The 23891-nt window shown below is 36.1% G+C and overlaps 2 protein-coding genes across 3 annotated transcripts; both read right to left on the minus strand.

Annotated features, from left to right (window-relative positions):
• Positions 1 to 1639: 1639 nt before the first annotated feature.
• Snrpn (small nuclear ribonucleoprotein polypeptide N) lies at positions 1640 to 6382 on the minus strand. The gene is made up of 7 exons (XM_027951000.2): positions 6292 to 6382; positions 4858 to 5009; positions 3823 to 3934; positions 3167 to 3319; positions 2407 to 2545; positions 1918 to 2043; positions 1640 to 1810 (listed from the first exon to the last, which is right to left on the minus strand). Exons 1-7 carry the CDS (start codon positions 6292 to 6294, stop codon positions 1773 to 1775), a joined length of 723 nt encoding a protein of 240 aa, XP_027806801.1. The 5' UTR covers positions 6295 to 6382; the 3' UTR covers positions 1640 to 1772.
• On the minus strand, positions 6292 to 23630 carry Snurf (SNRPN upstream open reading frame). Of its 2 annotated transcripts, none has more exons than XM_027951002.2 (4): positions 23532 to 23630; positions 16085 to 16180; positions 9746 to 9916; positions 6292 to 6360 (listed from the first exon to the last, which is right to left on the minus strand). In XM_027951002.2, the coding sequence occupies exons 1-3, from the start codon at positions 23543 to 23545 to the stop codon at positions 9811 to 9813; spliced, it is 216 nt and encodes a 71-aa protein (XP_027806803.1). In that variant the 5' UTR covers positions 23546 to 23630; the 3' UTR covers positions 6292 to 6360; positions 9746 to 9810. The 2 variants fall into 2 exon arrangements, with proteins under 2 accessions (XP_027806803.1, XP_027806802.1); XM_027951001.2 differs by having other exon boundaries at positions 6358 to 6442.
• Positions 23631 to 23891: the final 261 nt, after the last annotated feature.

Here is a 23891-nt window from a genome sequence, read left to right on the forward strand (position 1 = left end):
AATATTTAGCTATAAAATAAAAAGAACTGCATTATAATAAAAAGAATTGCATTATAAATATGTTGGTTTAAAAAACAGATGGTCAGAAAACTTGTTTTCATATCACCCATATACTTCTAAGACCAAAAGTACCTATCATGTTATACACACTGTCTTAACTTAATGCTTGTTAATAAAACAAAATTGCTTTAAAATTTATCAACTCTGAAAAATAGCATCAAAAACCAATATTGCATCTGTTATGAGATTCTTAATCAATTTAAGATTTTGCCACTTCCTTAGTGGATAGCTAGTGGTAATAAATCCTAGAAACTACCTTTAGTAGGGATAGTCACTTTGATGGTTCCTTTTCCTTGGGTGCACTTGCAAGTACATAATTGAAAGGATAGAACAGAAGACATATGTACAATCAACACTAGAAAAAATTCAATAGAAAAATAATTACAATCGAGGGTTGGGCTCAGTTGTACAGTGCTCGACTAGCACATATGAGGCACTGGGTTCGATCCTCAGCACCACATAAAAAATAAATAAGTAAAATTAAGAAAGCATAATTACAATCAACTTACCATTCTTTATGTAGTTAACACGAATCTCTAATAGCAGTACACAAGGAATTAGTTTCCTACCATCAATATGGGTAATTCACTCACTACCTATTAAAAGTCTTAGCAGCAAAATCACCCCATCTTACTCACTCCTTTTAAAAATGAATTTTTTCACAGCAGATGAGGTAGAGAGGGAAGATGGGAGGGGAGGGGAGGGGGGATAGTAGGGGATAGGAAAGGTAGCAGAATACAACAGTCACTAATATGCCATTATGTAAAAATGTGAGTGTGTAACCGAAAAAAAAATAAAATAAAAATGAATTTTTTCTCCATAACAAACAAGAAGGAGATATTAGGGTATTCCTTAACTATTTAACTTAAAGACAATTTATTTGTCTCCATAATTTAAATACATCACTATTGATATGGTTAGGAATATTGAAATATAAATTTTAGTGTGTAATTTACAAAGTGTCCTTTTTACATTTTAAGTAATACAACTTAATTATCTCAAATTGCAAATTTCTGTCTCCCTATAACAACAGTCTGCCCTTCATTTAGTATTTTATAAATGAATACTTACATGCAGGTAGACAATGTTTATCTAAGTCAGTTTGAGACATTAGGATCAGATCTTCTATTCTGATTTCAGGACACTGTAAAAATTGATTAACTAAGGTAAATTTCCAAGGAAAGGCTATCTCTTTGTGCTCATTAATTTCAATTATTTGCAATGAGTCCAAGTCAGTGGCACAATTTCCTTCAGTAAATATTATATCCTTACAAGACCTTGCATTCATCTCTACTTTATTTCAGATATTGTGACATAGTAAAGTAAAAAGCAGAAGACTATTTATGAATTCATAACAACTTAAAGCCCCTGTTTCATGAGTTTCCTATCTGCAAATGTTACCAATCAACACTGGTCATGCACAAAGTAGAAGAAAGTCAGAAAGCAGAAACAAATAGCACAATCATTTTGCGTTAAAAAGTAATTTGAATAAATTCCTTAATAGGATTCAATACCAGAAAAAATGTTTTCACTCTGACCTCACCAATATAAATAGGCAAAGAAAAAATATACAAGTATCTCATGGTTTAATTGCTCTATGCATTTATTGTCTATTATTAATGCAGAAAGGGGACAAAAAGCTCACAAACAATCTACACAATTCACAAGACGCAGAGCAGGGATAAAGGTGACTTAGATGAATCAACAGTATTTTAGGGTCTTGGTGGACGCATTCCTGGGGGAGGTGGACCTGGAAAACAAAAAATAAAACAAAATTCAATGAAACAGTCAGAAAAATAATATATATACATTCAAAGCCCTGGCTGCCACTCTCAAGCTCTTGTAATCCCAATTCACCTCTAATTCCTGGTGGTGGGGGCCTCATTCCAGGAGGAGGCATGCCTATTGGCGTCCCTCGAGCAGGGGGAAGCCCAATTGGTGGGCCCATAGGTGGTCTCATACCAGGTGGAGGAGCCATGATACCTACAAAGAAAACAATTCAGAAATAAAGACCTTATAAGTTGGCTCAGGAAAGTTAGACTTCAGCCCAAAGTAATGTTTAAAGAAATGAGCTGGGTTCAATCCAGAAAGAAAGAGGGAAAAGCAGCAGCCAATGAGGATCAAATAATTTCTTTTTAAATATTGCTCCTGTTTGTCATCTCCAATTCAAAAAGAATTCCTATTCTTTCATTAAAAACTAATTATATACTCCGAAAACCTCTAATTGAGCACTTAGGTTGTATCTGAATCCATTATCTAAGTCAGTTGTTGTTGTCTCAAACTGACTTAGATAATGGCATATGAACTCTCGGAGACACAAATTATTCTTTTTCACAAATCCCATACCTGGTGGTGGGGTTGCTCTGCCTACAGGTGGGGGTGGAGTCCCCCGTCCTGGTGGGTACTGTGTTGGGGCTCCAGCAATGCTGGCAGTAGCAGCAACAGCAGCAGCTGCTACAGTACCTCTTCCTTGTGGAGTCATTACCTGAGAGGGCAGAGCCAGGAAGACAATAAAAATGAGAAGAAACATGCTCACATTTTTAAACACAGAAAATAAATATTAGGTATGTCCTCTTAAATGCTAAATAATTACTGCAATTTTATACTTGTCTCATTCATATTTTATTTTGCAGCACTGGGAATGAAATCCAAGGGCTTACATATGTCAAGTGCATGCTCTACCACTGAGATACATCCCATCCTGAGTTCTGTAGAGGAATTGCTTAGCATGTGTAAGGAACTAGGTTCAATTCTCAGCACTGCATATAAATAAATAAAATAAAGGTCCATCAACAAATAAAAAATATTTTTTAAAAATCTTGGTATTATGACATATCAAAGCAGCTATTCGTCTCTTTTTTCCAAATCTGACATGTACATTCGTATTTTTCTGAATAAGCAAATAATAGTTTTACTCCTAACAAGGTGGCTTTAAATACCGAGTAACCATTTTAAGTAACTAGTTTTATTACCTTGCTTTTATATTTATCTCCCTGCTTATTCTATAACATATACTGCTTAAACAAATACACATTTTTAAATATCCTCAATCCAGGGATCTACTCACATTTCCCCATTAAGCTAAAACCCTTTCCTTGTTACCCACCTGCTGGGATGGACCTCCAACTCCTCTGACAGGGCCTGCTAATCCAGCAGGAGCCTGGGGAATTGGTACACCAGCTGGTACTCCTCTGCCAGCTGCCCTCCCAACCCCAGGACCTCCTGCAGCTCCAGCAAGTGGCACCCGAGCAATACCAGTCTGAAATAAGAAAATTTATAATGTAGAACTGAATGACTTACTCAAGTTCTCAGCACTTTTATACAAAAATCAGTTTTACCCACTATGTTCCCAGGCCACCCACCTAACATTAATTTCAGCACTCAAATGGAAAAAATGAGTATATATACCATGGAGATAATTCTCCACATATATATTTTTCAAATTGTTAGGACACATACCATGTGGAAATAAATCGACAACTCCCATGATTACCTAGGTAACCCAGCACATAAAGTAACCCATCAGACAACTTTTAATTCATAAAAGTTCAAATATTAGCTAGCATCAAGTTCTGAACACATTTGACAAAAGTATACTATATTGTGCTTCCCTGGTCCCCCTATTTCAGCCATCTCAAAGAATACAATATTCTCCCACATTTAAATTATTTGCTTTTATATACCAATTAAGAATAAAACAACAAAAAATTACTTTCAAAGACAAAATTTTAAAGAGCTCTGTCCTGCCTGCATCTTCCTTACATCTTTAGGGGGTGGTCCCTCCACAGTCATGGATACCAAGTTCTCCCCACGCAGCAACACCAGACCTAAAACCCGCTTTTCTTCACGCTCTGGCTGCTTTGCATTCTTTGGCCTATGAATAAGAAGAAATTTTAGTGAGAGAAATTTTAGCAATCCTCAAATTATTCATTAAACACAAGTACTAAATAAGACAAAAACTAATGCCAAGATTCTCACTTAAGTTATTCAGTTTAATCCCCTAAATGAAACATTCAGACTCAATTTACATATATAAATAGCAAAGCTCCTTTCCTATTTTAACTATTGTCCTTTCCAGAATATTTCCTGGTTATTACACAAATATTACAAAAAGTGAATTACTTTTGTAAAATATAGATGGAAATGATGAGACTTAGCCTTTTAAGGTAGGCAAAAGTTTCAACTCTATTTCCACATTAAAATGGAAAATAGGGCTGGGGTAGTGGCTCAGTGGTACTTACCTAGCGTGTGTGAGGTACTGGGTTTGATCCTCAGCACCACATAAAAATAAATAAATAAAATAAATGTCTATCAACAACTAAGAAAACATTAAAGAAATGGAAAATAAATTTTTAAAATCACTTTTAACTAAATAAATCTTGAATACAAAACTGAAATAAAAGAAATAGTAAAGAGAGAAGGGATACCAAATGGTATTCGTACACAATTCCCCAACCACAGACAATTATTTTCTCTCCTTCAATGTAAGACTGTCACAGAGGACAGTCAATTAATACTTCTAATTTTTTGAAATACATATAATTTGATATTTCAATCATATTGTGCTGTTTTATTCTCAGTAATGCATGATTGTTTTTGCAAATTTACACTAATACATTGGATGTAATGCCTTTAAAGCTCTAACCCAAGTCAGACATGACATTAAGAGATTAGACAATAGACTGGCCCTGCTATAGTTTCTCTACATGAAAGTCACCCTTTATAAACTCTACTTTAGCTCTGCCCTTGGATTTTCCCTGCTTTTGCTTCCAACTGTTACCCAATCCTCAGACTTACTTGATTTTCCTGAACTCATCACAATCACAGAGGATCAAATTCATATGCTTGTCAAAAGCCTTAAAGGTGCCAATGAAGATTCGGCCGTCTTGCAGGATACATCTCATTCTATAGTCAATGTGCTGCAGCATCTTGCTACTCTTGCCCACAGTCTGGAATTATTAAAAGGAATGTCAATAGTCAATTTTTCATTTCTTGCCTGCTCCCATATCAATCCAAATCTGGTTTCCTTAACAAGTCCTTTTCCATGCCTTTTCTGCAACATTTCTTCTCTCTCACTAAATATACTAGACCAAATTTTGACCCAGGACCACTAGATTCTTCTAAGAAAACCTTTACTTCTTAAAATTTTAGGCAGTTTCCCCATCATTACTCATTATATTTTTTTCTGAAATCCCTCAGCTCACAGTTGGTTACCTTTTAGAACTATAATCTCTCTTCCCTTCCCAAATACTACCTTTTTTCTGATCATTTGATTTTATAAACTGTTTGTTTTACCCTGAACAAATTTGTACCTAAAATAAAACTACAAATCCCATCAACCTAAGTAAAGCATAATGCATGGTATTTCTTAGCTTTATAAAGACATTCAGATCCATAACACCTACAACAATATTCAGAACTTCCAAATTCTTGTTTCTCCACATTTTCTTTCGTTTTTGTTCCCCTACAGCACCATTTTAGATATTTATCACAGTAACCCTCCCATGTGAGATTTTAATATAGAGTCATGATCTCCCTATATTTTAATATAATGTGGTATTATAAAGCAATATAGAATGTTTTTTTTTTTTTGATACGTCAAGAACCAATTTTGATACTCTTGGAGAATGCATGCTCTATATTTTCAGAATCATGCAATTTTTATTAGGATACTCTATCCAGATAATTTTCATCTATATTAACCAACTGATTCTTTTGTCCCAGCAACTTGAAAGGCTGAGGCAGAATGACTGCAATTTTAAGGCCAGCCTCAGCAACTTAGCCAGACAGTCTTTAAAACAAAAAAAGTTAAAAAAAAATTAATGGGCTGGTGATAGCTCAGTAGTGGAGAACCCCTGAGATCAATCTCTATACTTAAAAAAAAAGGAGAAAAAACTTTCCTAAGTAGTCTGTAAGTCTTCAGAAATTAAGAGTCACCAATGGGCAAGATGGTTCCTTAAAACAGCAATGATCACCAAAAACTACTTCTGTATTTTCTTACATCATAAGTTATCTTTCTCTTTTCAGCATGATTTGTATAACTTGTACAACCAACCGATAATAGGAACCAGACATTTCTCATCTCCAGTTTTTATTTAATACAAGACTACGTGTCTATGGATATATTCTCTTTCCTAACTTTTAAAACCCAAAGCTCCTCACACCTTGGGAAACTATTATTTTGGGCCCTTATAGCATCTTACCACCCCTGTACTTTAATGTACATCTTACCATGATTGCTGTTCCACCAAAGCCGATGTCAAAAATAAAATCTGGGGATCCTTAATACCTAAGGGAAGGCTTGGTACAGATAAAGGTATGATGAAGGTTCTCTTATAAACAATGCAAGCTGGGCAGAAGCTTCATAAATAGTAGACAGAGCCTGCAGAGGAAAGCATGTTATAGCTGCACTGCAATATATCATATTTTAAACAAGTTAATTCTGCACTAAAATCACTGCAACACACATTCAAAACATCCCTCCTCTCACGCTGCCATAGCAAGAGTCTAACAAATTTCAGTATTCCCTCATCTTAACTCCCACATTTGACACACCTAGAGAAACAAAACTCATTTATTTTACCTTCTAATTCTTAAATGTCCCACGTAAGCATGAATTCCCAATTCCAAAATTTACATCAATATCTCAATTATTCCTGAATTTAGTCAATTTTCAACTGCAAGGTTCTCTTTCTTTCCCCTAAATCCTGTTCAAAATGATATTAGGTAATCTTTCTTCACCAAATAATATGAATCTGCTTAAGACTTCCTATGTAGTCAGTTATAGCCAGTACAGTACAGGGTCTCAAACTATTGACCATAATAATTGCAAAGTAAAACAGCAGCTTCACATCATATGATGAGTAGTCACTGTGTATCTTCTCAAATGAAAGGACATAAAAGCAAAGTAAACCACCTAAGATCAATCATCATAACAAGGTCAAACTTTTGTAAAATACAGACTTTGAAATGATCATAAACTTGAGACTCTCTACAGAAAAATGTACAAAATATGATTACCAATGACATAACAGGAGAAAATACAAATGGGACATATTCATCTACAAAACAATGTGAATTAAAACCACATGACCAGGGTGCAGTGGAACATGCCTATAATCCCCACAATATGGGAGGCTGAGGTGGGAGGATTGTAGATTTAAATCCAACCTTGGCAACTTATCGAGACCCTACCTCATCATGAAAATAAATAAATAAATGAATGAATGAATAAATAAATAGATGGCAAGCATACACATGCAAAAATATTTCCTTCAAAACTTTTATTTAATGACAAAAAATACCCAAAGGAAGTATGAGAACCTAAGTATGTTTTCATGTTACTAAACGTTTCCTCAGATGCCCTTAGAAAGTGATAACATAAAATTTAGGAATCGTACTACAAAAAAAATAGTTTAAAGAAGAAATAAAATTTTCACTAAATTTATACTCTATGCTCTGCACTAGGATAATTTATGTTATCACACATTGAGACACCAAAAATGTACCTGTGGTCAGACATAGTAGCACAAGCCTGTAATCCAAGCTACTCCAGAGGCTGAGGAATAAGGAAAATTAGAGGTCAGCCTGAATACTTTAGGTACACTCCATGTCAGAATTTTGAAAAAAGTACCAGGAACATAACTCAGAGGTAGAACACTTGTCTGGGTTGAGTCTCTGGGTTCAATCTCCAGTATGCAAAAATTTTTTTAAATAAAATATAAAGTGTGGGTTGGGGATATAGCTCAGTTGGTAGAGTGCTTGCCTTGCATACACAAGGCCCTGGGTTCAATCCCCAACACCACCAAAAAATTAATTAATTAATTAATTAAAAAATAAAGGGCTGGGGCTGTAGCTCCCTGCCAGTGCACTTGCCTAGCATATGTGAAGCTCTGGGTTTGATCCTCAGCACCACATAAAAATAAACCACATAAAGGCATCCTGTCCATCTACAACTACAAAAAATTTAAAAAATAAAATATAAAGGAACTCCTGGTTGAATAGCTCTCATCCAAAATGTTTGCTACCAAAAGTCCAAAAGTGTTTCAGATTTCATGTTTTAGACTCTAGAATATTTGCATACACATCTTGAGATACACAGAAGGCAGTAACAAATGTCAAATTCAAATTAATTTGTTTCATATACACCTGGGTAGCCAAAAAAATTGCTAGGTTAAAAAAATTTAATCTGTGGACACCTGCTCATTGAAAAATGCCTTTACTCTGAAGAACAGTTGGGGACAGTGATCAGATTCCAGTATTTATTTACAAGTCCATGTAATTATTACAAAATGTTGGGTATAAAGGATTCAATGAAATGATTTCTCAGAAAAGCTCTCTTCAGATCTCAATTCAAAATGATGGCTATAAACAATCCGTGTTAACTCATGTTGAAGATGTTGAAGAGTAACATTTCAAAAAACAAAAATAAAATCTACAGAGAATTCATCAATAAAACCCTTTTCTTCTAAAGTTTTATTTTCTAAACAAAAAATAATTAAATAACTGAGCATGTATGTGTGCATGTTGGAATGTACAAGTAAATCCTAGGAATTTGGGCATTGTAATGTTGAAACAGAAAATAATTGCAAAATAAAACAGAATACTAAATCAAAATCAAACTTGGAATGTCTTTTTTCCTATTAAAAAAGTGAGCAAGGGCTGGAGCTATGGCTCAGCAGTAGAGCACTCATCTCACATGTGTGAGGTCCTAGGTTCGATCCTCAGCACCGAATAAATAAAAATAAAGATATTGTGTTCACCTACAACTAAAAAAATTAAATTTAAATTTAAAAAAAGTGAGCAACCAACAAAAATACAAACTAAATAAATATTCACTACATTGAAAAAGTATGGATAGTATCTTTATTACATTGCTGATTCCAAGAGGAAATACATTAGAGAAAACATGAAAGTGAGAAAAAGACAATAAAAAATAAATAATTAGGGGGACTGGGGTTATGGCTCAGCAGTAGAGCGCTCGCCTAGCATGTGCAAGGCCCTGGGTTCGATCCTCAGCACCACATAAAAATAAAATAAAGACATTGTGTCCAACTACAACTAAAAATATATATTAAAAAAGAACTATAATTGAAAAATAAAAAATTAGTAAATAAGCATAGGAAAATACTTAGATTCTCTTAACACTCATTGCTAATGAATGTGTGATGTATTTACAACTTTCATTTATGCCAAAATTGGTCAAAGTGAAAAGTGACATACTACATTTGGAAGGTTAAGAAATTAAAACAGTAAATACTTTAAAACTAGACACACTAAAAAAAATGAAGTCTATCACAAAATGTAATTATAAAACATTCACTAGGGGCTGAGGCTGTGGCTCAGCGGTAGCACACTTGCCTGGCATGTGTGAGGCACTGTGTTCGATTCTCAGCACCACATATAATAAATAAAGGTCTATTGACAACTAAAACATGAATAAATAAAACATTCACTAAGATATTTAATGCCCATTCATAAAAATTTTTCATATAAAGTTGATAATCAATGCAAAATAAAATATGAATAAAACTTTCTAAAAAGCATGCACTATGAAATGTTTGGAAGTGACACAAAAACATGTCAAAATATCAGGGGAGGGACATTAAGTTCAGACTTCTATTGTTTTAAATGTCATACAATGTGCTTATTTTATGACACTGATCATTACAGTATCAGCTCTAACCTGTTTTTTTTGTTGTTGTTGTTTGATTCTCTTGAAATCAGCTAGCTTGATGTTCCAGTATTGCTTTAACCACCTCTTGGTGTCTCAGCTAAGAAGGCCTGTCTCAGTTCCGCCTGAAAATCCACCACAGGTACTTGTTGCTGCTGAGAACGCCTTGGGTACAACTGACACCTATTAAAAGAATACAATATATATTTTCTATCTATATATTTATATTCATATATATTATATCTATATTTATATGTGTATATATATACATACACATACATATAAATATAAATACACACATACAAGATACATCTTATTAATAAGATTTTTGTCCATGTGCAATTATATGAAATAAAACACAAAGACCCTTAAACTTACGAAGGTTCTCCTTTATGTTCAGAATAGACCATTTTTACCTAGTAAGTTAACTATTAACACAAAACACAAAATCTTGACACATAAGTATGTGCAAGAAACTAGCATATACTTACCCAATCTGGAAATATTTTCAAAGAACTATAAAACTAAGAACTATTACTCCTGTAGAAATACTATTAGTACCATATCCATCATTCGATTTCCAATTATCCTAAAATGCTCACTCCCCTGCAATAGAGTGAGGGTATTTGCTCAGCATACATTAATGATGCATAAAGGCTGTCTCATCTGAAGCATTTTCTTCATAAATAAATACCTAATAACTTGCAGAGTCCATGAGATTTGAGGGCTTTCAAACTATGTGATTCAACCATCTGTATTAGTAAGCAGGGAATTCTATAAGAAAACCCTCCACATAACCTGTGGGTCAGTAACCTTGCTGTGAATCTAATAAGAAAGAGATGGCCATGGTGGTACAGTCCTATAATCCCAACTCTAGAGGTCAAGATAGGAGGACCACAAAATCAAGCCCAGTAACAACAGCTTAGCAAAGCCCACAATAAACATCAAAAACAAAGGAGATGCAGCACAGTGGTAAAGTACTCTAGATTCGATCCTCAGCATGTGCACATGCTTGTTGTCTCTCTCTCTTTCTCTCTCTCTCTCTCTCTCTCTCTCTCACACACACACACACACACACACACACAATAAATAAAGGAAATTATAGTTTGCTGATCAACAGGAAAGGTCTGCTATTGATATTAGCAATTTTATCCTGTTGGTAAGGGGAAAAATGATAAAATATATTTGAAAATATTTAATAGCACTGGATTTGGAAATGAGACTGGTACAAGTTTCCACTTTTTTCTATAGATTTTCCATTGTGTGTTAAACATACTGTTAAATAATAAAGAATTTAAGCCAGGTGCCATGGCATAGACATGTAATTCCAGCGACTTAGGGAGGATAAGAATCATAAGCTCAAGACTAGACTGAGAAGTACCTTGGCAAGACCCTCAGCAACTTGGGATAAATAACAAAAAGGACTAAGGATGTAATTCAGTGGCAAAGAGACCCTCGATTCAATCCCCAGCCCATACATACATACATACATACATACATAAAATTAGCTGGCCTCTGTCCCAGGTTATCAGGAAGTCACATCTAACTCCTTGGAATTTACAAAAAGATAGAAATATCTTTATTGTTCTTGGTTTATGCTAGTGAGATAATTCAGATTGGGATATGGCCAGGCCCAAGAAAAAACAAACAAATATTAAAGAGAAGGCTTCGGAACCTGACTTCCTAGGATAGGATGGAACCTAAAGACTGATTTCAATCACATGACCAATGTTTCAGTTAATTTTGTCTACATAATGAAACCCCAACACAACAGTGGATTTCTGAAGTTCTGTTATGTTTTCTAATGGGTTTTATCTACTAACATACAGAGTACATCCTGAAAGAATGTAGCTTTATGTTTGAGACCCTCTCAGACCTTGACCTACATTCATTTGTAAGTTTTATAAATCTTGTACTAAGTTGTAGTGTTTGCCTAGCATGCATAAGGCTCTGGGGTTAAATCCCCATACCATTTTTTACAAAATCACACAGATATACCTATAAAGAATATGTACACATATATAGAGAGAGGTATTTGTGTGTTATGTTTTATTTTTAAGTTCTGAGCCATTTTCCCAAATAATCAAATCTGAAAGCACACTGGGAATCACAGATTCACAAGCTAGCTGGATCAGATGTATCATGGCATGGGAACCCTGCAGCTTGTGGGCTAATGTGTGAATTAAGAACAATCAAATGGAGAGAATATTAATATCTGTGAAGTGTGCAATAATTCAAGTTAGTTGGCCTCAGTTACATTTAAATTTTCCTACCCCAATCACCAAATAATAAAATCTACTCTACCAGTGCTGGGAGATGCATGTTAGGCAAGCATTTTATCACTGAGCTATATGCCCAGGTCTGAATAATAAATAATCTAAGTATTCCTCATTTCAATCTCACTGTTGCCAAACAGCAACCAGTTCTCTGACCTAACAAAGTCCTAAAACTGTTGCAGGAAGAAGGAAAAAAAAAACAACTTTGCTTCTTGAAACTTGAATTAAGAGAATTTCCTATTAAGTATCCTCCTTGGTTAACTCTGGGAGCCTAAAGACAACTGAGGTTAAGAATGAGAAAACAAAGGGCTGGGGATGTGGCTCAAGTGGTAGCGCGCTTGCCTGGCATGCGTGCAGCCCGGGTTCAATCCTCAGCACCACATACAAAACAAAGATGTTGTGTCCACCGAAAACTAAAAAAAAATAAATATTAAAAATTCTCTCTCTCTTTAAAAAAAGAATGAGAAAACAAGATGCAGGCTATATAGCATTACACATCACAAAAAGCAGAATATTAATCAGGAAATACATTTGAAGGTATACCTAAAATAGATAAAGATGACTCTCCAACCCTAATTACCCTTAAACTGAAAATATATCAACTAACAGGGAAGATATTATCCCAAGAACAAGAGATGATGTGGTGACATATCTAATGAAAGACAAAATTACCATCAATTCCATGAGTGGAACAAAAGTCAGCACAGTTCTATTCATACTCATTAGTTTGTGTCTTGTGCTATTTTTATTTAGTTTTGTATTGAACTTTCTAGAATGAATAAAATGATAATTATTTAGGGCTGGAATCAATAGAATCCCTCTAGGCAGAATGGACTCCCATCTTTATTGTTTGGGAGAAGGTAGGATATTAATTGGATAAATATCAATGAAGATTCAGTTTAATAAAATATACAAGTACCTGGCTTATGAAATTTTGAGCTTATATATAAACCATGATACAAGTTCTATTAATCCTACATTTAGACACAGGGTCTCTGGTTTAATTCCTAGGTCCTTGATCCATTTTGAGTTGAGTTTTGTGCATGGTGAGAGATAGGGATTTCATTTCATTTTGTTGCATATGAACTTCCAGTTTTCCCAGCACCATTTGTTGAAAAGGCTTTCTTTTCTCTAATGTATGTTTTTGGCACCTTTGTCAAATATAAGATAATTGTAATTTTGTGGATTAGTCTCTGTACCATTTGGTGTATCAGTCTGTTTTGGTGCCAATACCAAGCTGTTTTTGTTACTATTGCTCTGTAGTATAGTTTAAGGTCTGGTATAGTGATGCCACCTGCTTTACTCTACTTGCTAAGGATTGCTTTAGCTATTCTGGGTCTCTTATTTTTTCCAGATGAATTTCACGATTGCTTTTTCCATTTCTATGAGGAATGCCATTGGTATTTTGATTAGAATTGCATTAATTCTGTATAGTGCTTTTAGTAGTATGGCCATTTTGATAATATTAATTCTGTCTATCCAAGAGCAAGATAGATCTATCCATCGTCTGAAGTCTTCTTTAATTTCTTTCTTTAGTGTTCTGTAGTTTTCGTTGTAGAGGTCTTTCACCTCTTTTGCTAAGTTGATTCCTAAGAATTTTTTTTTTGAGGCTATTGTAAATGGGGTAGTTTCCTTCATTTCCCTTTCAGAGGATTTGTCACTGATGTGACATATATACACAATGGAATTTTACTCTGCAGTAAAAGAGAATAAAATCATGGCATTTTCAGGTAAATGAATGGAGTTATAGAAGATAATGCTAAGTGAAGTTAGCCAATCCCCCCCAAAAAAAACCAAATACCAAATGTTTTCAAAAGACTGATTCATACTGGGGTAGGGAGGGGGAGCATGGAGGAATAGAGGAACTATAGATAAGGCAGAGGGATGGGAGAGGAAGGAAGTGAGTAGAGGATTAGAAATGATGGTGGAATGTGATGGTATTATCCAAAGTACATGTATGAAGACATGAATTGGTGTGAATATGCTTTAATACATCCAGAGATATGAAAAAAATGTGCTCTATATGTGTAATATGGATTGTAATGCATTCCGCTGTCATTCATATATATATATATATATACACACATATATATATATAATAAATCCTACATATATATTTCCATAATCTATTTACTCTAAGAATGAAGAGAACTGGAAAAATTATACAATTTCCCTAACTCAATACTCATCTCAGATCCTGCCCCCAATACAGGAAGGACTATGAAGTTTAATATATAACATACACAGTATATATCAGAAAAACTCAAGTTATGTTTTCATCAAAATCAAACTGTTTCCACAGATATGAACAAGACGGACAGATAACTGGAGAAGGCCACTTCATCCCAAAACAAGATGAGCATGAGATCACTTGTATTAATCTAGGTTCAGAATGTATAAAATTAAAACTCGTAACAAAACACAACAAACACAATGGAACTCCATTTACTAAAAAGATCCTCCCTCAACAGATGCCCTTCCCCATAAACTCTACCACAAGCTCTCTAAACTCTACTGGACACTCTAGGAACATTCAAAACTTTGGAAGTTAAAGGGAGGTTTTTATGTTGAAGCATTCCCAGGTGCAGGGAGGCTGAGGTAGAAGAATTGTAAGTTCAAGGCCAGTTTAGGAATGTTAGTGATACTGGTATCAAAATGAAAAAAAAAAATATATAAGCCAGGCACAGTGGCACATGCATGTAATCCCAGGGACTTGGGAGCCTGAGGAAGAATAATCCCAAATTCAAGGCCAGCCTCAGAAACTTAGGGATGTTCTAAACAATTTAGCAAGACCCTCTTTCAAAAAATTGTTTAAAAAGGGCTGGGGATGCAGCTCAGTGGTAGAGCACTTGCCTAGCATAAACAAGGCCAAATCCCCAGAAACTCAAAAATAAAAACACACTCAAAAAATGATTTTAATTCCTAAAAATTAGAAGAAATGGGGAAATCTTTATTCTCACCAGTAATTTCAAATGTGCTAATCTTTTGGGCATGGCAGCATACACCTGTAATCCCAGGGATCTGGGAAGCTGAGGCAACAGGATTCCAAGTTTAAGGCCAGGCTCCATGATTTAGTAAGACCCTCAGCAACTTAGCAAGACTCTGTCTCAAAATTTAAAAAATGACGTAGTTCAGTGGTATAGAACCCCTGGGCTCACTTCTCAGTGGCCCTACTAAATAAAAAATAAAATAAAATGTGCAATCCTTTGACAATCTTTCATATATACAATGAATACGTGACAACAATAAGACATTAACTGTTACCTACCTCCTACAATTTAAAAAATACTACAGTTAAGGAAATAAATTATTATACACTGCATTTTAGAATGATTGTTCATATCCTCACCGTTAGAAGCCAAGGAATGCAAACAAAATAAGTATCAAGTAGGTTAATAATTAAAATAACCCTAATCTATAAAATAATATAGAATTACATATATCACTATAGCAAGATCCCCAAGAAATACTGTCAGAAAAGAATCACAAATCACAATGTATACAAACAGACATATAAGCATGTATAGGATGAATTCTGAAATGATAAATACCAAGTACTTAAAAATTATCTCTGGAGTGGGAAGAGAAATGAATTGATACTGGTTTTAAGAAGAGACTCTCTAGGCCGGGCAGAGTGGCACATACCTGTAATCCTAGTGACTCAGGAGATTGAGGCAGCAGGATTGCAAGTTTAAAGTCAGCCTCAACAATTTAGTGAGACCCTAAGCAACTCAGTGAGACCCTGTCTCTAAATAAAATATTTCAAAAAGGGCTACGGATGTGGATCAGTGGTTAAGTGTCCCTGGGTTCAATCCTTGGCACCAAAAAAATGAAGAAGAGACTCTCTAGTGCCCCAACACCCTTGTCCTGTTCTAGGACTTAGGGTCTCAGGGACACTAGACAGGTGTTCTATCAATACCTGTTCAATCAATCTCACCATTTTACCATATCATCTATATTACATTCATGTGTTTTTTTAACTGTTTATTTTTAGTCTCTTCATTCCATGATATTTTTGTTCTAAACTAAAACATGATTCTGACCTCAGTTGGTTCTCAGCCCAGACTGTACTCACTCTTGATTGCTCAGTGAGGCTGTCCTTCTACGTTTGACTTGGACTTCCACTTCTGGCACGTGCTGTTCTGTAGTTCGTCTCAGGTTTAAGCGATCCCTGAAACAGGTAAAAAAGAATTATTTGGTAGACTTCATCAATATATGAAGCAACTCATGACTGACTTATGAAAGTGTCCAAAATCCAATTAAAACAAAATAAAACTAAAATATTAGAAGATCTTTACCCTTCAAACAATCAGGATCTTGACTATCACAGACAATCTGGTTTTAAAAGATCAAGAAATGAAAGACATATTCACTTCCATTTATATTTACTCATCTGTACAGAAAAATACTCACACGCATTCAGTAACATATCACCACTACATACTCATTCTTCTGGCCAAAAATAGCAAAGCTATTTCCAAAAGTGGCTTGGGAAGCATATTTTAAAATCATAATAAATAGTATTTTGTATAGTGAAATTATAGAACATTAAGTTTAAAGGGAAAATGTCTATTTTTAAAAAATGGAGCCTAAATTAGAAAAAAATATATATTCTATGCTTTCACAGTTATATCAAAATGAATCCTATTGGGCTGGGGCTGTTGCTCAGTGGCAAAGCGCTTGCCTAGCATGTGTGAGGCAATGGGTTCGATCCTTAGCACCACATAAAAAAAATAAACAAAGGAAATAAAGGCATTCTGTCCATCTATAACTACAAAAATATATTTTAAAAAAATGAATCCTATTGACATGTGTAACTAAAAACGAACTGATTTTTTTTAAAAGTCTTTTGCACAAATTTTGCTTTAATATTTGTAAAACAAGGGTTGCTTAATCAAAAAGCTACCAACACAGAGGAAAACCACCACCATAATAAGATCTGCAGACCATCTCATAAAATGGCTGTCTTAGGAATAGAATCAAATCAACCACTGGAGGCAGCCATGTTAGGAAATGTAGGAATCACTCATAAAACTTCGATTCAGAAATTCCAAGCTAGAAGACAGAAAAGACCTTTTATAAAAGTCAAGCAACTAATGTTTTACAGATACTATGCACCCCCAAATCCAATTATCTGCACACTTTTTTTCTGGTACTTAACCCAGGGGTGCTTTATCACTGAGCCACATTCACAACACCTTTTTTTTTAAACAAGGTTTTCAATTGCTTAGGGCCTCACTTAATTACTGAGGCTGGCCTTGAACGTGTGCCAACATGCCTAGCATCCTTCCTACTTTTAAAAGTAGTATCTGAGTTTTAGAATAAAACAGGTTAGTAAACTCTCCCTATTATTTTATTGCTTTAAGATGCATGCCTGTAATCTCAGCAGCTTAGGATCAAAGCCAGTCTCGGCATGAGGGGCCAAGCAACTCAGTGAGACCCTGTCTCTAAATAAAATACAAAATAGGGCTGGGGATGTGGCTCAGTGGTTGTGTGCCCCTGAGTTTAATCCTCAGTATCCCCGCCCTTAAAAGAAAGAACTATAAGTATTCAAATTAAGGCATAAAATGATTTTTAAAAATCATATATATTCTGCCAGGCACGGTGGCACACACCTGTAATCCCAGCAGTTTGGAAGGATGAAGCAGGAGGACTACGCATTCAAAGCTATTGTTAACAATTTATCGAGGACCTAAACAATTAATTTAGGGAGACCCTGTCCCTAAATGAAATATTTTAAAAAGGGCTGGGGATGTATCTCAGTGGTTAACCCCTAGGTTCAATCACTGGTACCCAAAGGGGGGAAAAATCACATATGCCTATACCTTAAGATTTTTACACAGGGGCTAGAGGAGTTGTGGCTCAGAGAAAGAGCACTCACCTAGCATGCATGAGGCACTGGCTTTGATCCTCAGCACCACATAAAACTAAAATAAAGGTATTATGTCCACTTACAACTAAAAAATAAATGTTTAAAAAAAAGGTTTTTACACAGTAAAATTTACACATTGCTAATTTTAGTGACCATGGAGTAGGTCCTTTAAATGAGCTCTGAGGACAAGCAAGATAATAAATAAATAAATTTGACTTTAATAAAAGGCACTAAAAACAGTGAAATGAAGCCAATGAAGTGGTACACACCTATAATCTAAGCAGCTCAGCAGGCTGAGACAGGAGAATCTCATGTTCAAAGCCAACCTCAACAATTTAGCAAGTGAGACCCTCTCTCAAAATTTAAAAACAAAAAATTAAAAATATAAAAAACAAAAAGGGCTGAGGATGTAGTTCAGTGGTAAATTAAAATTCCCAGTACTCCTCCCTTCAAAAAAAAGGGAGAAAGATAATCAAGAAAGGAAAAAGTATATAAATTATATATGAGATGAGAGTCTAATATTCAAAACAAAAAGAAAGGTTCTTTGGAAGTGATAGATAAATTTATGGCACTGATAGAACCTCCAAACATCAAATTATATACATTAACTATCTAAATGTTTTTGTATGTTAATCACACCTCAAGAGTGTTTATAAAGTCTTAGACCCAGAATATAAAAGAACTCATACAAATACAGCAATAAAAAGCAAAAAATCTATTTTATAAATTGGTAAAGAAGAGCTGGTAATATAGATTAATGGTAGAGTGTTTACCTAGCTTACAGGTGGTCCTGTATGTGATCCCCAGCACCAGCACTTCCCCCAAAAATCAAAATGGGTAAAGGATCTGAATACACAGTTCTTCAAATAAGACATATAAATGGCCAAATATCACATGAAGTTTCTACTTCATTAGTCACTAAGCAAATGCAAATCAAAAGCACTATAATAATATACTACTTGAAAACACTAAAGTTGGGAAGGAGATAGATAAAATGCTAGTTGGAATATAATATGACACAGCCCTTAGCACTACATAAAATGTGCTAATCGTGAGATAAAAATAATGATCTAACAATTCCTTTACAAGATATATGATACTAAAACACTAAACTTGTAGCACACTAATGTTCCCAAAGGGATAACACATAATAGGCAAAAAGCATTAATAATTAAATGCCTATTGGCTGAAGGATAAATAAATTGTCATTATATGATATTGCCTACACAATGGAATATTATTTTTTTAGAGAGAGTGAGAGAGAGAGAGAGAGAGAGAGAGAATTTTTTAATATTTATTTTTTAGTTATCAGAGGACACAACATCTTTGTTTGTATGTGGTGCTGAGGATCGAACCCGGGCCGCACGCATGCCAGGCGAGCGTGCTACCACTTGAGCCACATCCCCAGCCCCCACAATGGAATATTATTGACCCATAAAAAAGGAAATACTGAAACATGCTATGAGTTCACAAATGTACTTAATAATTAAATGCATTCTCTTAATTTAACACAATAAAAAAAAACTATCAACCAAATTATGTTAAGCCCAATATGGTATAACTACAAATACTCCACTATCAAAAAATCTATACTTTTACCCTTATCAGTTCCTCAGAGTGAAAAAAAAAATCTCATTTCAGTTAAAAAACTTACAAAAATATCCTAATATTTCAATTTTTAGTCTAAATAAATCATGTATGAACTTTATTTCAAAAATGTTGGTTTGTGTCAGATACAATCACATATGCACAGGTACATTTATAAACTTCCTTACTGTATCCTCAACCCAGAAACCAACATTATAGAAAATTAACTAGTTCAGAAAAAAATGAAATTATAAAAATATTAAAATTTTTCTGAAATCAAAATGCAGAAATATATTGAAAAGTAAAAACTAATGGGATACCACAATTTATTATTATATCATTTCCTATAAAAATGTTTGATATACTTTATATTTTAAAATTCAATAAAGACATCAGGAATTTTTAAACATTAGCTAACAGTAGATCCTTCCCATCTGCACTTCCCTAATATAGGAAAGATCAATGCCTCCAAAACAAAGAGAATTATGAAAAAGGAGAATTCTGGGCCAGTTAGTACTCAGAAATTGCTACAGAAAAGGGGTAATTTATATATACTACTTTTACCAGTTTCAGAGGATGTCATCGTCAGCACAATTACTCAAGTTCCATGCCATAAAAGTGGAGGGAAAGATAGTGCTGATCCATACAAAAGAAATAAGATTAAAATTTCATTGTCCTTTGTCATGATAGGGCAGCACTTATAATTCTCCCTGGAGAATTATGTAGCTCAGCAGTAGTGCACTTGCCTGGCATGTGAGGCACTAGAGTCAATTCTCAGCATCAAATATAAATAAATAAAATAAAGGTCTATCGACAACTAAAAAAAAATTTAAATAATAATAATTCTCCCTACAAATGGTTAAATAACAGCATAGTGACATATAAAACATTTATAATGCTATCCATATTAAATGTGAAATTTGTTGGAAAACAAAAATGAACAATTAGAAGACAGTGGATATGAGAGATTAAAATGTAATAAAACACTGATCAAATAGAAAAGGGAAATAAACTAAGCTAACAGCTTGCTTTGAACAGCAAGTTTTCCCTCAATCAAGCTTCCTTCATCTAAATCACCTGAAGAATTTGCACTCCTCCTTTTCAAAAAGCCCCAGCAAAGTGCTGAACAGATCAGAGACCTAAAAATCTTCAGATGCCTTGAAACAGGATGAGGTCTTTCCAAAGTGATCTGCCATATTGGGATGGTGAGTCGGAATCAAAGAGTACAAAATGGCAGGCCAGCCTACACAGTTTTTTATAAAGAGTCAAAAGACTCAGAAGTTAAAACCAAAATGTATCTGCAGCAACATCTTCCTACGAGCCAGCAAAAAATGATCAAATAATAAATACTGCCCACAATATTCTATTTTTCTAACTACTAAAAATAGAAAACTCCATAACAAAACTTTTCAAGCTAACTAGATTTGCCTTGTTAATTTCAACTGAAGAAAACCAGACATACTGCGTACCAAAGATAAAATGAAAAACATGATTAAATGAAGATAAGCACAAAGGTTAAAACAAAATCCTTAAAGGCAAAAAAGATTTTAAAAAGTAATGGTATATAATAATCCTATCATTTGGTTCATTATTCTTTCTCATCAAATTTTCACAGTAGTTCCAACTTCAAAAATTATCAAAAGCTTAATTTAAAAATTCTTCTGTAGGCAATAGTCTTGAGCAGTGATTCTAATCCCATGCACATCCCCAAACCTATAGGGCTCTCACCACTTTTCTGTAAGATCATAGGAGCCCAAGATGATTCAATGTTTGGCATGCTCCTGATTCCCCTACTTTAATAAAATTATGTCTTTGGTGGATAAAAAAATTGGACATCAGAAGATTAAACTAATATACACTTGATGGTAGATGCAATTATTAAATTATCAAATCTCGAAAAGGAAGGGGATTGTGTAAGGGGTTACTGAATGCACTTTGAAATTAGACCATACAAAACAGTAAAAGAACAATCTACAAAAATTAAAAGGTGACTTTGAAAACAAATTTGACATCTCCACCAGTGATAGAGGCTGCCTCAAGCAGCACGTCAGGTACTCTGGTGGATGCACATTTGATGTCCTATAGACCCTTACCACTCCAGTCTACTTCAGCACAGAAAAGGAGGGTCACAGGACAGCTGTGGAGACTGCAAATTCCTGATCTCTCCTTCATTTCACACTCCTTCATCCACCACACCCCTACCGTGGTACTGTGGGGAAAGGCCTGCTGCCAAGTCTTCTGAGTATGTGCAATCCTGCCTTCTTTCCCCCACCCTCCACTGCGACACAATAGGGAATGTGAGGTAAAACAGCAGCTGTTATAGCATCCAGGTGAAGAGGTGGCTTCTATCCTCTCCAAGCTGATGCTGCATAACCATGTTCTCAGCTACCAACCGCATGGCACATAGAGGCAGCTATCCTCCCCACTGCGCCGGCGCACCCCGCACCCTTCACTGCTGCACTTTGGGGAGGGGGCGGACACCTCACCCAACATTTCTCCTACCTCATCCAAGCACTTTCGAGAGCATATGGCTGAAATTTCAGCAGGGCAAAAATGAGAAATCAGGTGCAAACAGTGCCATACCTGCTGTGACATGATGAGGAGGGGGCGACCACCCGCCCCACCCTGCTGCGCCTGCGCAGACTATTGCCTCTGCAGCAGCGGCCATCTTTGGGAAAGTGCACAATGGCGGTGACGCAAGATATTACCCTATTCCAATCCTGAGATAGCCTTTGAAAACTATATTATGATAAGTAAAAACAATGAAAAACAATGCCTCTGTGGCATCACCTCACACATCTGTCAGAAGATGCACAACACTAAATTGTGCACGCCATTTCCCTTTCTTACACGTTAGCCACCTAAGTGAAGAAATCATAAAGGAATAAAATAGAGAAGAAAACCAAACTAAATTTCTGTAACTAGCACTTCATTGTAGGGGCACAGCAGCTTAAGAAAGCAAAAAGCACAATCATAAAAATCAAAATGCACAACAGCCAAAGATCATGTGAAAATTAATGTTCCTTCAAATTCTCTACTTCTGTCTGCAACCATCCGTCCTCTCACCCCCTCCCCCTCCCCCTCCACACCAGAGGTCATTCTGCTGACCCACTCAGTCACTTCGGACACCCAGCAGGCCCTGCCATTACTGCCATACGCACCAACTCCCGCACTACCACTGCCACTGTGAGCACCCCAATGTCCCCCACTACATCCACCACCGCTTCCCCACTCTTCCCACTCACATCAGAAACCGTGGTGGCCTCAACAACAATATGGGCTCTCCAACTTACCCTCGAGCCCCCAGCCCTCCAATGGCCCTGCATTACCTGCTGAACTATAGCTGTACCATCTCCGTTACAAGCAAAATCAGACAGAATACTCCAGTGCCCCGTAGATACCTGCTGTACCCTCCCCCACCAACTTCACCTCGGCATTACCCCCTACCAGAACTACTCCGCGGTCACCCTGGCATAACCCCCAAACTGCACCAGGGTCCCCTCAGGCAACCGCCCAAACTATGTGGCATTGAATTCCTTCCCTAAAACCACGGTAGTCCCCTCAGTATATCCACTTCCATCCGTGCTACAGTAACCTCGCCCTATCCCGTAAGCTAAATCACTCGGTACTATGGACCAGCGCGGCATGGTCATCTCCACATACCGTCCCCGAAACTCAGAGGCACTGTATACCTTTCCTTCATGACGCTGAACGGTGAGCCCCACCCCTGGTCATGGACACCTCAGCGGACCCTCAGCGGTCCTCGGTCACCCTCAGTATTCCCCCACAAGACCGCGGGCAACCCACTGTAACTGCCTCGTAAATGAAAGGTAAAGGTTCATCCACGAAAGGAACTGTCGCGGCATTACAGATGAGAGGATGCGGCAAAATGCCGCACGACACCAAAGAACAGAAGAGATAATTCCAAGCCTCCAAAGGTGTCTATCTGGTTCTCCAAAACAAAGGGCTAAAGGCCCTGAAGTTCCAGTTTTGTACAGTACTCCATTTAGTAGACAACAAGTGAAAGTTCCCCAAGATAACAGAAGCCACCAAAACGGCTGACCTTGCTCGCTCCATCGCGTCGCTGACCGCTCCTCAGACCGAGGAGCCAGGCATCTCCAGGGGCCGCTCTGCTCTGCGCAAGACTGCCGCAGCGCAGATTTACCGCACCTCCGGTCGGCGCATGCGCACCAATTCCCCCCAGTGCTGCACATGCGTGTCTATTTGCCGCAATGCAGAGGGTCCCATGTTCTCAAACCAGAATGACCCGAGTGCATTGGTTATTGGACCCCAATAATCCACATCTCTGATGCCTTAACTGAAGGACTTCAAAAACCACAAACATCTAAAATTAATGAATCTGTCTGCCTATTTTTGTTTGTTTATTTATTTTAATTTTAAGATTATAATATTAGGTATTTCT

The sequence above is a fragment of the Marmota flaviventris genome, chromosome 2 (genome assembly GCF_047511675.1).
Source record: "Marmota flaviventris isolate mMarFla1 chromosome 2, mMarFla1.hap1, whole genome shotgun sequence".
Classification (NCBI taxonomy): Eukaryota; Metazoa; Chordata; class Mammalia; order Rodentia; family Sciuridae; genus Marmota; species Marmota flaviventris.